General features: G+C 36.0%; 1 protein-coding gene across 5 annotated transcripts in view; it reads left to right on the top strand.

Annotated features, from left to right (window-relative positions):
* Positions 1-15,359, top strand: part of TLE1 (transducin like enhancer of split 1) — a 71,602-nt gene that overhangs the window by 38,031 nt on the left and 18,212 nt on the right. For all 5 annotated transcript variants that reach the window (XM_015280363.4, XM_003643035.6, XM_015280362.4 and 2 more), the window contains 4 exons: positions 703-719; positions 9,486-9,602; positions 13,209-13,262; positions 14,798-14,950. In XM_015280363.4, the coding sequence (XP_015135849.1) occupies positions 703-719; positions 9,486-9,602; positions 13,209-13,262; positions 14,798-14,950 (341 nt within the window). The remainder of the gene's footprint in view (positions 1-702; positions 720-9,485; positions 9,603-13,208; positions 13,263-14,797; positions 14,951-15,359) is intronic.

The raw sequence follows: 15,359 nt of genomic DNA, 5'->3' as shown, positions 1-15,359 counted from the left end.
TGAGCATTGCTGCAAATTATGCGCATCTCTAAAGAAATTGAATTTTATAGAATGACAACAAACTGCTGGCAAACTTAAAAATATCTGCATATATACCAGTGAAGCAAAATTCAGCTTGGAAATTTTCAGTATTTTAAATGGGGATCACTAGGTGTCATGTGCTCTGTAGTTTGCGGGGCATTTTGACATCCTGGTAAATGTTTAGTGTAACACCAGTGGCCTGCACCATATTGTGGAAAACTGTTAAACTGCATAAATGGGTAATTTTTCAAAGCAAGTAATGTTAAGTGGGTGGGTGGGATGGTAGGGGAGAATGAGAATTTAAATTTTGAAGTGAATGTGTTCAAAGAAAATATTTAGGTAATTGCATCTGTTACTTTAGTTTGATAGGCTTAAATTCTAGTATGCATTTAAATATTGGGCAAAATTGCACTTGACTAATTTTTGAAAAGAAAATAATTTATTCTGTCATGAAATAAAACTAGGCTTTGTGTATGGTTAAACTGTAAATCATGTTTACAAAATACTGTAATTTTCAGGAAATCACTGTATTAGGAATGTGCAATGACTTATATAAATAAAAGCCATTTTAAAACTGTTCGTGGCTTGTGTTCTAATTTTTTTCCCCCCTTTTTTATTTCTGTTCTTGCCTCTGTGTCTGAACGGGCATGTCTGTGCATTTCTTGGTTACAACGGGAGCAGACAGAGAGCCAGGCACAGTAAGTACCAACATCCTGCTAATGTTTCCACTTCTACATTAGGTAATAATCAGAAGTTGTATTGTTTGTCTGTTTTGTCTTCCTTTTTGTCATTTTCATGGTACTGGGCTTATTTGTCTACAATTAAGATATCTCTTAGTTAATGCAGAATGTTGTGTTCAGTGTTTTGGTAAGACGAATGTAGGACTCAGGTTTCTGAGCAGAGTGATTTTGGGGATACTTGATCTTTATTTTGTTTATTAAAAAAAAAGATATGCTTACAAATCCAACAGACCTTTTACTGCAACTTAGTTTATAACACTGATTCAGAGTTAAGATGTTTACTCTAGGATTTTCAAGAATAGAGTTGCAGCACAGATGGGAAATCTAGAACTCATTTGTTATGACTGTGTTTGGCCTTAGCAGTTTATTTAATTGAATCTGTACAGACTCCTTTACTGCTTAATTTTTGCTTTCCTGCCAGTACTTTTTTTTTTCCTTTAGACACAAACTGTAGTACAGTTTGCCTAAGACTATCTTTAAAAAGGAAAAAAAAAATAAATCACCAAACATCATCATTGTTACAACTTTTTAAAGGGTTGTGTCTTGAGTGATGATACCTATACTGATCTGTTAATCTGTTGGAGATGGCCACATGCTAGCTCTACTTGTTGATGCCATAGTTGAATTTGAGTTCTCTTTGTTTTCCCTTCTCAATTAGAAGAGACAAGAAACAGTTATAAATTAACAGATAAGTTTATGGTACTAAACGCCTGATTTTACCTCTTGGTCATTTTTGGTTTTGGTTTGATATTGGTTTGTGGGTTAGTTGGTTTTCTATTTTCTTGCTTGTGTTTTAATGGAACGGTATGACAAATGCTTTACCAAAAGCTCCCTGCATATCTTTTGAGGCAGTTGTTTTCAGCTTCTGTAACTGTTCAGTAGCTGTTTCCAGTTACTAAGTTAAAGTCTTTCCCAGTTTAACTGTGGAACTAATTTTAACCTGTGTTTTCCTGAAACTGTGGATCTATGAGGGTGTGTTTCTTTGAGTGCTACTAGCCAAGAGTGGGATTCTCCGTGTCTTTCTTAGGAGATGAGAAGGAGGTTTGCTGTGTGTGCGTGTCTGTGAGCATGTGCATATGCAGTTAGGAGATGCAGTGGCGTTGACATTTGGCGTGGTGGTTATGCTGTGTTTCCTGTTCTTGCTCTCCCCAGCCTTCTCCATGTACATGATCATATGTAGTATGCTATAAGATTTGATTAAGTGATGTCTTTAAAAGGATAGTACGGGCTGCTCTTACACCCCTTCTCTCCCTGTTTCTCTTCAATAGCAAAATATGCCAAGTGTTTTTGTGTTCCAAAATTTGGTGTTCCACACTGTTGTGAAATTCAGACTCAAAATATACCATCTAGCTGAGAATAGATCTTGCCTTTGAAAGAACTTTCAAAATTAAATTTTCTTCTGTTTTGTGGGAGGTTTGCCATATCACTTGCTTAGTTTAGTCTATGTGTGACTTTTATTTACAGAACATAAAATCCTTAGTCTGGTTACTTCTTGTGCATTTGTGTAACTCATGCTTGGTTATTGTCTGTATCAGATATGGTAACTGGCTTTTTTTTATTATTATTATTCTGTGTTAGTACTGAGTGACCAGTAAACAACCTGAAGCTTATTTTTCATAAAATCTTTCAATACAGATATGCTGAGTTCAAGTTATTGTGCTACTGTGTCTTTCCTTTCTTTTTTGTCCCAGTGTAGACTCCTTTGTAATTAATTGAAATAGCTGACTACAGGTCAATTTAAATCTGAGTCTAAAATTGTTTAAATGCAGTGTTGCCTTGGAATCTTGTTGTAACAGAAAATGAAAGATGAAGCAACGGTGGCATTCAAATTTGTGGCTGAATTGATCAACTGGAAATGATTTGATCTTTGAGCTTCTCTAATTGCCTTATATCTTCAATGGATTTGTTTATTATTTAAAATATATCCTAAGGGTAATATAAAATTGATCACAAAGCTCACTAGTGTGTCTGCTTAATTATTATGTCTGATTCCATCTGAGCAATGGGCACTTATTTTGCTGATTACTCTATAACATCTGGTTCATCTCAAGATGAGATGAATTTGATTTTTTGGGGAATTGCAGGTTAAGTGCTCATGCTGCTGTCAGAAGTAATGAGGAAGGCTTGCTTCCTTCACTGGAGAATCCAAAACCTGTACAGTTGGTTACCTAAAGCAACTACAATGACTGGTATTATACTGTAATAATACAGTATGATTGCCATTGAATATTGCTGGTGCAGCCTTACAGTATCATCAGTAGAGGCTGATAGCTTTAGATGTGTAAGTTTGAAAGATAGCTATTTATAGCTTGGTTGGTGTCTTAAAAAAGCAAAACAAAACAGTTTAAAACAAAACTTTGAGTTACATCACATTATGACATGTTATTTGTTATTTGTTTTTTGTTTTTTCTAAAGTCTCCTCAGGCAAATATGCAGTTAGTAATTTATACATATTGAATGTTTAGCAATGCTTCATAATAGAGTGGCATTCATAAACAGATATAAATTAAGACGTAAAGGTGTAGCAACTGCATTGCTGTTGACCTTGATCTGTGTCCATTTTGCATAGAATCATAGAATGGTTTTTGGTTGGAAAGGACCTTTAAGATGATCTAGTTCCAACCCCACTGCTGTAGGCAGGGACACCTCCCTCGAGACAAGGTTGCTCAATACTTCCAGGAAGGGGCCATCCACAACCTCACTGGGCAACCGGTCCAGTGTTTCACCCTTGTGGTAAAGAACTTCCTAATATCTAGTCTAAATCCACCTGGACCCATAATGTTGCTACATTTTTTTGAAAAAGTTATACTTCCACTTCAGAGATAATATGCTAAAATTATTTGATCAGAATGAAAGTATAAAACTACATTGGTAACCGCTAGAGGATCTTGGCACATCTCTAACTGTCCAAGCTTGAGTTATATTATTACAGAAATGCAGGCTCTCCTACAGTTCTGACACTGTCTAGATGCATTTAATGAAATCAAGAAAAGTGAGCAAGTTTTGCAGCTGAAGTTGAAAAAAAATTTTGGATACATCAATGCAGAAGAACTTTTCCCAGTTTTCTCTGGCTAATATACTGGCAACATCTGTCAAAGTCATTACAGATGTTCATTTCAATTGTCTCCCCGCTGTTCTCATACTTTCCAAGCAGGACATAGAAATGCAAATCTTGTCAAGTGCACTATTATATCAGTAATTTGTAGACAGTGAAATCTGACTTCATTATGTGCTTTGGATTTACACTGAGGTTGGTGTTTACCTTTTATCATCATAAAAAAATGTTGAGCTTTTTTTTTAAAAAAAAAAAACTTCAGAAGTACTCTTAAAATTTGCAATAATTTTTCCTACCACTGTTGGTAGACATAGATGCTATTATGTTCTAAACAAGTGCTCTCTTCTTGAAGCAGAAAAATATTCTGTCCTTGGGTTTCTATCCCATTCTTCAGCTCTCAGTCATGGAGGAAGGAGTTATGCACAATTGAATGCTACCCACTTGCTGATATTATATGCAAGCTGTTCTTGTTTTGTGCTTTAACTCTTTTAAACAGAAGTACTTCTGGAAGCGTAGAGTAGTTTTCAGTTCAACAAGTATGTATCTTTGCCTTCATCAAGGAAGTTGTATTTCTTGATAATGGCTTGTAATTTAGGAACTTGAATTTCTTTAGTAAATCATATCTTTCATTTTCATTGGCTTTGATAAGTCAAGTGTTACAGTCTTTATGAAAACCACAGATTAGTTTCAGCAGGAGTTAATCACATAGAAGAGCATGTGATGTTCTGCTTCAGTTCCATTTGCAGTTGATGTATACTAACATGGAGCTGGTGACAGAAATCACAAAACAGGGTGAGAGGATTGGGGTGGTCTGGTAAAAGTTCTTAAGCATCCCTTAATTTTGACAAGTATTTGATAGAAAATACTGAAATCATTAGAAGTCGCATTCTCTCATTACTCTCTCTTAATTACTGAATCAGTGTGGAGAGTGATGCAAATCCATTCAATCTTCCAGCTTTCTGTATTCCTAGTATGAACATAATAGCTTAAATATAAGTTCAATTATTTGGTGGGAGAAAAGAGTCAGTAGTTACACATTGCCAGTAGTTTAAACCAAAACCCACTCACTTTACAAGTGAATTCTTGGTGGTTGTATGTTTGCAAGAAGCATATTCAGCAAAAGGAATTCAATGGTTCTTAAGTACGTGCAGTCATTTTGTGCTTTGGGTTAGGTGCTAGCCTCTCTGTGGTTTGCACCATATTCCTGTCACCAAGTCTTGGCATGGAGTAGTGGCACTTCTGGGTGACTGATGCTTTGGCTGTAGTCCTGTCTAGTCCTGTCTTGTCTACTCAGCAGAGGTTTGCTTTTTTATCTTTGTGTATATGTATGAGGGCCGCTCTGAAAGTAATGCATCCTAGTCTTTTGTGTTGACCCATGACATCAGAGGTGGGTGTTGGTGGCATGATATTAGAAGCTGGATCTTCCCACCAATATTCCATGACATTTTATTGCCTTGTGACAGATGGCAGCAGAGGGGCAGTTTGACAAAATGGTGTCTGGTGTGATAATGTGTATGAAGGAAAGGTATGTCATTGAATTCCGCCATGCAGAAAAAATGGCACCCATCAACATTCATCAACATTTGCTGAATGTTTATGGAGACCAAACAGTAGATGTAAGCACAGTAAGGAGGTGAGTGGTGCATTTCAGCAGTGGGTACAGTGACTGTGGGTCAACTCTGCTGGTGCAAATTTTTAATGTGCGCGGCATGCAGGCTCTAATTCATTGCTGGCAAAAATGTACAGCTTATCTCGGTGACTCTGCTGAAAAATAGTGTCATGGTGTTTTGTAAGTTTGCTATCAAATAGTATTTATGTGCTCTTTGTATCTGTTGTAGTTGCTATGGAAATAAATGAGAGACATTACTTTCAGAGCAAACTACATGTATCTGCAGATAGCATTTTTCCATTGTGCAGCAGCCCTGTGGTTGCTGTATTGGTGCCTGAATATACAGCCAGTCAAGTGAGCTTTCCTGTGCCTGGATGATAGGGGAGTGTGGGGCAAAGAGACCAGCAGTAGAGAAAATGTTGAAGCAGGAGCACAGGTGTTAAGTCCGTGGTGCTGTTTATATGCTGTAATGATCAGCATAGAGTTTGTTATCATGTTTGTATGGTCTAGGAGTTGTCTATGTGGTATTAGCATAATTAAATGCTGTATTGAGATCGTGTGGGCTTAGTCTGTACCTCTGACGTATGTACTTCTCATTTGAAAGTGAGTCCTACAGGGAGTTGCATGCCACATAAAGAAGTGCATTTGAATAGTGTACATTATATTCTTAACCTGAAGCAACCTTGTCACTGTGCATCTTAACTATGTTTTTCTTTGTTTTCTGCTGGTGATGGTTTCAGTGTTTTAAATTTTGCAGACATGGAAAGTTGTTTTGAAATCCTGAGTTTCCTGTAATGCAGCCTTTATGCAGGCTAGTAGCACTGACTGGAAGAGGAAATAGCTATATGTAATTTATTTTCTTTTGAGACTTTTTTGTAGAACAGGATCCATGTAAATAAGCTTTGAATCATTGGAGGAAAGCTAAAATATTGGTATTAAATTGATTTTGATCATTTGTTCTAAACTAAGATTCATGATCGACAGATGTTTCATGGTAATTCTTAATAAATTGGACTCCTGGTATGAAAGTGGAGCTTATCCTAAATTATGAGTCTAACATGTTGAAATTAAGACAAAATAAAAAGTGTCATATAGTTTCTCTTTAGGAAATCAAAGTATGTATGTATATATGTACACTTTTTTTTTTTTTGACAATCTGATTATTATTGAAGAGCAGTCCCAACTGATAGTTTATGTGTAAGAGGTATGAGAAGCTCAGGGCTTGTAAGAGTATCACTTTCCCAATTAATGTTTGTATTTCTGTTTCTAACTGTTGTTACTTTACTTATCTGGGTGTACTAAGCACAGCTTTGAAAAATGAGTATTTCTGAACGAAATCTTTTGCAGCTGTTAGTTTTAGTAGTTGTAGTGGTTCACAGTAGCAAGCTGTTTTTTAATCTAAAGTTACCCTTTATCTGATTTTGGTCATAGTTGTTAACACTTTACTGTACTCATAAAGGAAATAAAAAGGTCATTTTTTACTTGAGTTTACTGATAAATTTTGCCAGACTATGATATTCTTTCAACTGCCTGAACAGCTATTGTGCAATAATCTGTTCTACTATAATGCCTATCATGGATTCTCTAATTCCAGAGAAGAGTGCCTTAAATGAATGTGATGTTAGTGAAACGATGTACATGTCCATAGCAAGAACAATTTGAAGAATGTTTCTCAGGACTTTAGATTATTATTAAAAATATATATTTACATAATAATTAAGCTATCAGTCTTTCAACAAAAATCAAATCTCGTATTCATTTGGTGTTTGAGAGGTGGTAGGATCTATAGAATTTTCCAGTAGTTCTCCAGATGCTGCAGTTCTTGGGTGCTGCTGGTTAGTTGCTTCTTGGAAGAAAGGTGTTTCATCCCAATAACCATCTCGTTCTTGCTTTTTAACTGTGAGTGATGATTTCAGATGTAACAAATAAGTGAATGTCACAGTAACTGTGTGTGCTCACGTAAACTGGTTGCATTCTATATAAATCATGTCTGAGATCTGAGTTCCTAGCTAATTTTCTCAGTATTGAAATTCTAAAAAAACAAACCTTATAGAATATTGTCAGCATTGTGTAGGCAGACTTTACATTAAACTAGAATAAAACTAAGTTATCTTAATTATACTTCATGACAGAATTTGCAAGCTGACCCTTTAAGTCCTGCATATTAACTTCAAATGGCAGGGTTTCTGCATTTTTCCCCAGCTTCTGCCCACTTTTGACACTTTCTTACTTAGTTATACTGAATTCTGGCAATTTAAAATGAAAAAGTCCATCTATACATTCAGTACACTGAATTTCATTGTTTTATTCCAATCAGTGCAATAGATTCGATTATTTTTTAAATGAAAGTGTCTGTTCAAGAGAATACTTCTTAAGAAAAGGCATTTTCACTACTCAAATCTGACTGTACAGCCTGCTTCTTAAGATGTTTCAACTGCTACAGTCACAATGGATTCTGTGTTAGTAAGCTGAAGATGGATTTTAATGTTTTCAAACTAGAGAATCCCTGAGTTTGTATGCATCTGGGAAGGAGTTGAGGGGTTAAATTTAGACTGTTTGTCCAGGCAATTAGTTCAGTGATCCAACAACCCCACCTTTTAGCTGAAGAACATTGTGGTAAAGACATTATTTTGAGCTTCTTTATATTCAATTTCATTAGACCCTCCTATATACTTTATGTAAGCCCCTTGGCATTTGTTTAGCTTGAATAGTCAATAATAAAAGAGCTTAGAGTTGGCTTTAAAGTGCAGCTTCTGAAGTAGGAAAAAGAGGATTCAAATTGCCTTATGTACTCAGTTTTGTATTGTTCTCTTTGAGTTTGAATACTGCTGTCAGAGCAAAACTACCCTGCTGTCTTCAGGTCTTAAAGGGGAATACATTCAGTGTGCAGTTCACTAGCTACTATTAAATGTTAATGATATATTAAGAGTAAATGTCTGTCTTGCAGGGAAACAGAGGTATTTTCATGGAATACTTACATTTATGGCATGTGTGTTGGTATTAGGCTTCTTCTTTGTAAGATACATGTGTGTGTTTTTAAATACCTGTTTTTATATTTATATGAGCATATACTTATGAAAGCATGTACTTTACTTTTAGGAACTAGGCTTACCAGGTCTTTGTGAAGAGAAACTTTTTTTCTCAATTCATTCAGAATTGTTAACAGCATTAACACATCACTGAACAAATTGCCCTCTTGCATATGCTAATCCTACACTTAAAAGAACTCATTGTAACACGTTTTAATGCTTTAGCTGGAACGGAGGTATAGATGGGAATCACAGGCATGTCAAATAGTCATGTGACTGAAAAATGTCTAAAATGCCTTTCTCTTTGGGTCAACAGTTTGTACTTACAATATCTGAATGAAAGTAGTCTGTGTAGTTTGAGGAAAAGATTAGTCTGTACTTTTGTCTATTGTGTATGTGTGTGTTGGCCTCAGGTTTTCCACACCAAGTCTGATTAAACAACATTTCAGCCATAATTTCACACTAGTATTTTATGTTATGTTGGAAGAAAAAAAAATTGATATTTATTTGCAGTGCATCTGTTGAGAGTGCCCAATTGTATTTTGACACAGCTAACAAATGAGTCCTGTGTAACCTTATTTGGTAGATACTAATTAAAGAGTAAAAGGCAAGCTGCCATGTATCTCTCTGCAAGAGTAAACATACCGAAGTCTAATCTGCTTATGATGGTTGAAAAGTGGGAGAGTATTTTATTTGTAAATATGATAGTTTAAAAAAAAATGTTTACTTGCTGATGAATAAACAGCAAGACTGATTTTCCTAATACATAAATAAATTCAGTTGAATTGAGTAATTAAATAGATGGTGACTGACTACTGAACTAAACTTTTGATAGATGAAAACCCAAGCTTCTTAGAATGCATGAAGCTGTGTATGTTTGCCTGGAGGACTTTGAGTTGAATTAAATGGAAAGAAAGACTATGTATTTATCTCATTTCTAAAGCATCTATCACATGCTGTTTGAATTTTTGGGCATATATGAAGGAATCTTGAAAGGAATTTTTGATTGACTTTGTTTTTTGTCTTTACAGAGTAATTCTCTGTTGGTCCCAGACAGTCTGCGAAGCACAGATAAACGCAGGAATGGCCCTGAATATTCCAATGATATCAAAAAGAGAAAGGTGGATGATAAGGATTCCAGCCACTATGTAAGCAAATCTGTGTCAAAGAAATGATTAATTTATTTGCAGATGCTGTGTTTGTAAGAGAGGTAGAAGAGCTGTGAAGAACAAGGCAGTGTATTTCCTGTGCCTGATATAGTATGTGAATATATATGCTGGAGGGACCATTATTCATACTGTGGAAAAAATAGTGACTCAATAGTTCAGGCTGTTGTTTGGTAATACTCCTTAACAGTGGATAAGGAGCCATGAGTACCCACTCAGGGTTCACGAGTGCTCTAGGACATTTCTTCCAGCAAGGCAGCATTTCTGAACTGCCCAAAAGCCTACTGTGTTTAGGTTTGTTTGAAGTGGTAGGACTTATTCTTTTGGGGAATCTAGGAAATTTTTCTGATGCTAGCTATCACCATGGAGAAGAACAGTCACCAGTCAAAACCAAATGCATTGTAACGCCACACCAACTTCCTAAAGCTAGCTTTTGACTGATGCAGCACTTTCAGCAGAAAGCAACAACATATAAAATTATGCAGATTATGCTCTGCATTTTTGACCAGACTTGTGTACTACTTGGTTTGAAAGAAGCACTTCAGCATAACAGTGTGGCACATGTGAATCTGAAAAGGTTTGTGGGCTTTCAATTTCAAGGTGAAAAAGCTCAACAAAATCACAGGATGATTCTTGAACAAGCCATGAATAAGGATGGTCTGAGAAAGTACTGGTTAACAGATCTTCCATTTAACAGGAGATGTTATTTGACCTATCAATGGTAGGGTAAAATATTTGATTTAAATGAGTTCAGTCACTAATTAATTCCTACTTACTGAAATCCAGGAGCCACGTGTCTTTTTATTACTTTTTATTATGTTGGCAGCATAGTTTCTCTCCTCTTGAGCCCAACATACGCCTGGGTAGAGAGGTCTACTGTCAGTAACCCTTAAACCAGAGCTACCAGTACAGGGTCTTACTTTCCCTTTCTGCCCATTGTGGTGGTGTATTGTTGAGATTTTTCAAGGCTTATTCTCACCATTTTCTAATAACATAGTTTTGATTACAGGAAGGTCTGGCAAACTTCCTCATGTTACTCCCTCATCTTTCAAGGTTCAATATTCTGGATGTGTTTTTTCTTTTAAATTTGTAAAAAGTGTAATCAAAAAAGATGAGCTTGCTTTTCTTGTTGTTCTCTTGGAAAGAAATGGAAAGGATATTGCACAGGTGAAGTATAGTTTATTTTAGTTTGCATTTTAAATATGCCAGATAAAGACAGTAGCAAAATAAAGAATTGAGCAAAACAAAGGTATCTGAAAACTTCAGATATATTTTGATGTGAAAGAAGGGTTGCTTCTTTTAAGACTTCTCAATTCAGCAAACACAAAACTGCTGAGTTCCAGCTCACTTTAGAGCAGGGTCTTGTAGGGTCAAGAGGTACCACATTTGTCAAAAGGGAAGGACATGAATTGTAGGAATTTTCACTATGGAAACAAGATACAAAACAGAATTTTTTCCTTTTCTGACTTGTCTGATACTCATGTTAAAACTTGGATAGTTTCAATCTGTGCATTTGTTAGAGAGGAGACTCTTCTGATATGATCATTTCCTCTGGGAGACACCTTTGATAGTCACAGTAAATTTCTGTTTCTCAAGATGATCAAGTCAGATGAGTACATTCAAGTATAGCCTTGAAACTACTTCTGAGCATCTCACCGGTGGTGGATTCTGGTGGATCCATCTGCTGTGCTCCCACATGCTATAACCTATTCTTGCTTGCTGTATACTTAGTACTTTTCAAGTGATAGCGTGTAATTGGAGCTTTTCTGTTCCTTCTCCTGTTGCATCCTTTGGTTGGACAGCTTCCTGAGTGATGAGCAGAGTCATAGTTCTGTCTTTAGTGGCATTCCTGTGTACCTATGTGTATAGTATTTCTTAAAGCAATATTATCTACCAAAACAAGGAAAGGCTTGAGACCACCTGTGGAGGTGGGTTTTATTTCTTTTTTATTCATTTGTTTTTATATTTGTGTTCTGGACTCAGAGGAAGGAAATGGTGCCTTACTTTGTCTGCCAGTGTTAAGTGTGGTAGCCTAAACACTCTGGAAGCACTACCAATTTAGTTTAAGATGTGAGACACATAGAACTGTTCTTTCTGTCTGATTTGTTTGCCTAGAAGAAATACTTTTCTAAAGAAAAGTATACTTACTGGAAATGTCAAACTTACCGTGGGGCAGATTTAAGTTTCATTATTCATTTGATTTGTTTTCTATCCAGAGTCCTTTCTGGTTGAATCACCGTGTGGAAAAATCATCGGACCACTATATATTATGATACACAATGTGTGCGTTTTGGAGGATCATAGACTGTTTTGGAGATAGAGACCAAGGGGCAATTGAGTTATAGCGGCAGTGGGGCACTAGGGCAGCTCAGGTGAACAAGGAATTATGTAAAACAGAGTCAAAATGCAGCTTGAAAAGCCACAATAAAACATTTTGATTTAAGAATGTCAAAGTATTTTCGTTTTGTTAGGCTAAAATGTTGAAATACACTGGCATTTCTGGAGCTTTTTCTTTCCCATAACGTTCAATTTTCAAAACTTTCCTTTCTGGAACTAGAAAAAGCCCTGTCACTTTGAGGGATTTGATTTATGAAATAAATGCCAAAAATAGAGTTCTGAGATGTGTTGTTTCGTGGTTTTTTTTTTTTTTTTTTTTTTTAAGTAATAATTCCAGTAATATGATGGCAGCGCTGTAAATAATACCTCCTATTTTATGATGTTGGCGCAGTATCTCAGAGGCAAATGTTGGTGTTATGACAGTAGAGGTTGAACCTTCCCACCAATATTCCATTATGTTTCATTGTTGTACAACAAGTGGCAGTGGAGGGACAGTCTGACCAAATGGTGTCTGATGTGATAATGTAAATGAAGCAAAGGTGTGGAACTGAATTCCTCCATGTGGAACAAATGACACCCACTGGTATTCACTGATGCTTGTTGAATGTTTATAGAGACCAAACAGTGGATGTGAGCACAGAGTGGTGATGGGTGGTGTTTTGGCAGTGGCAACAACAGCGACATGAAAGACAAGCCACATAATGGACAGCCATGCACAGCTGTCACACCACAAAATGAGTATTTCAAACAGCTCATCTGCAGAAATTGGCTAATGGTAGTGATTGTGTTGAAAAATACTGTTATATAGCTGAGAATGTACTCTATCAAATAGCACTCTTTGTATCTGTTGTATTTTCCATGGAAATAAATAGGAGGCATTGCTTTTGGAGCAGCACACGTATTAACAGATAGGATTAGCACATTAATGAGTTCCTTTTTTTTTTTTTTTTTTTTTTTTTTTTGGTACTAATTATACTGTAGTAGAGTAGGGTTTTGGACCCTCTTGCACTTACAATGAGACCACCACCATTCAAATAGTTCTACTTTATTTAGATTTTATTACTGAAACAGAAGTAAAGTGTTATGTTCCTATTTTCAGTATTTGCTCTATTGCCAATAAGTAATGACGGGCTGTTTGTTTTTACCTAGTAAAAGCAAAAAATATTGGAGTAGATAACACCTCCTTCTTGTTCTCTCTTCCCCTTCTTAACTCTTAATGTACTAACTGAACTATTTATTTGTTTTTAATAGGACAGTGATGGAGACAAGAGCGATGATAACTTGGTTGTAGATGTATCCAATGAGGTAACTTTTTAAATTATTTCTATAGTTTTAATATTGTCCCAAATGCTGAAGAAAAAGATGTATGTGGATTAAAAAACAAGCAAACAAACAAAAAAACAGTGGAACATAGTAAAAAATATGCAACAATTGTCCTTTTTGTTAGTTCTATATTCACTATGTCTTCCTCCTAGCTTTACCTGGCTGTGCTCCTAACTCTTCCTTCCCCTGCTTTATCCAGGTCTGTTCTCTCCGCAGTTATTTTCTAACATTTCACAGCTGTTCTGTAGGGGAGAGAGTTGTGATGAAGTGCAGGTGGCTGAAGTTTGCAAACTGCTGTCTCCAAGTGAAAAAGGAAAACAATACTTGATCTGATGTTTAATAGTAGGAATATCATTGAAAACATTTTTAGGGGCTTAAAAATTACTAGTTTTTTTGACTGCCTACACTAAAGGCAGCATTTTCCATACAAGCGTATTAGGATGAAGTCAGTAAAAATTAGAATGAAATCAGTCCACAACATTTCCTAGTGGTAGCTGCCACTTTTTTGTTTTTTTTCCTCAAGACTGAGATTTGGCTGTGCAGTCAGAGTGAAGGAACTGGCTTTCCATTCCTTCATCTTTTATTTCACACAACAAAAAGATGTAGGAGTCCTAACTATGCCGGAGAAATTCCTGTAGTGTGAAAAGCACAGGAAGAAATGCTGGGAGGGAATGTCTTCAGTAACTTCAAAAGCCCAGATGATTTCAAACAAGTAGAATAATGTGTATCCAGTTAAGGATTTCAGTAATCATTTCAGAAGTCCTGGTTAAAATGAAACTGTTCAATAATCAGCCAGTAGATTTACTGCCTTCTAGCGAGGACTGCTTAATTCCTGCAGCTATTCTAATGAGCCAGAGGAGCCTGGCGAACCTACAGAGCTGATGGTGTTGTAGCTTGCTGGGCAGCCTATTTTGGAATAGAATAAATACAGAAAGTGCCTCTAGAAGACAGAAAGAAAATCCCTTGAGAGATGATTGCAGTTTTTATGTAGATTTAAGGAGCAAGGTAATGGAATTTAGAAGTAATAGATATAATATATAGATATATTTTATATACTGTTATATAAAATCTGCATCGCTCTCTTTTTTCTGAAGAAAGAGATGAGCAAGGTCTGTATTCCCTAAAAAATGAAATTAAATGAATGTTATTCCTATTGGAATGATTGTTTTCACTAGCCACACATATAGAACATACACAGAAGCAGTGTAAGCTCATTGCATTTATTGTAGGTCTAAACCTAAGTACAAACTAAAGCAAGGTCTACGCTTGGAATCAGTATATGATATGTGTTTATGGTTTATGTAGTGTAGAATAAGTCCAGATTGCACTTACTTATGTCTATAATTGATGAAAGGATTTAAGGGCTTTTTTTGTTTGCTTCTGTAGAGATACAAAGCAAACTACTTCTTCATTCAAATACACTGTTTGAGTTCTGGGGACTTTTTTCCCCACATTGATTCTTTAGTTGTCTTGAGTACCAGCTCTTAATGGCTCTGTACTGCTCTTCCTTTTTTTAGGATCCTTCATCTCCACGGGCAAGTCCTACTCATTCACCACGTGAAAATGGTATAGATAAAAGCCGCCTACTGAAGAAAGATGCCTCTAGCAGTCCCGCATCTACAGCCTCTTCAGGAAGTTCCACTTCTCTCAAATCCAAAGAAATGAGTTTGGTGCGTATTACAAGCAGTCTGTTCTCTAGAGAAATGTTCTTTTTCCTGCAAGGTCTAACTCTCCGTTCTTCAGCAACTACTTTTTTGCAGAAAGTGTATGGCTTTAAGAATCTGAAGTACTGTTCTTCTACATCACTCTAGTACTATTGAGCTTTTCTCCTCAGGAATAATTTCTTCTTCATGTTGATTTCCTGTATTTCCTGCATTTCTGTCAAATAAGTTGTAAATTTATTAGAGAACAGAAGATTCACTTAAACATATTGCTTAAAAGAAAAAAAAAGATTGTGCTTTAAGTCTTTTATAGATCTGAATGTAGTCACTAAGACATTCCATAGGCTTTTGTTAAATTCTTGTAAATGAACTGCTGCTGAAAAACTTTTCAAGGAATAACTAACTTGATAAGATTTTA

This window comes from Gallus gallus, chromosome Z (assembly GCF_016699485.2).
Source record: "Gallus gallus isolate bGalGal1 chromosome Z, bGalGal1.mat.broiler.GRCg7b, whole genome shotgun sequence".
NCBI classification, from domain to species: domain Eukaryota; kingdom Metazoa; phylum Chordata; class Aves; order Galliformes; family Phasianidae; genus Gallus; species Gallus gallus.
This window is presented reverse-complemented; position numbering and strand designations above follow the sequence as displayed.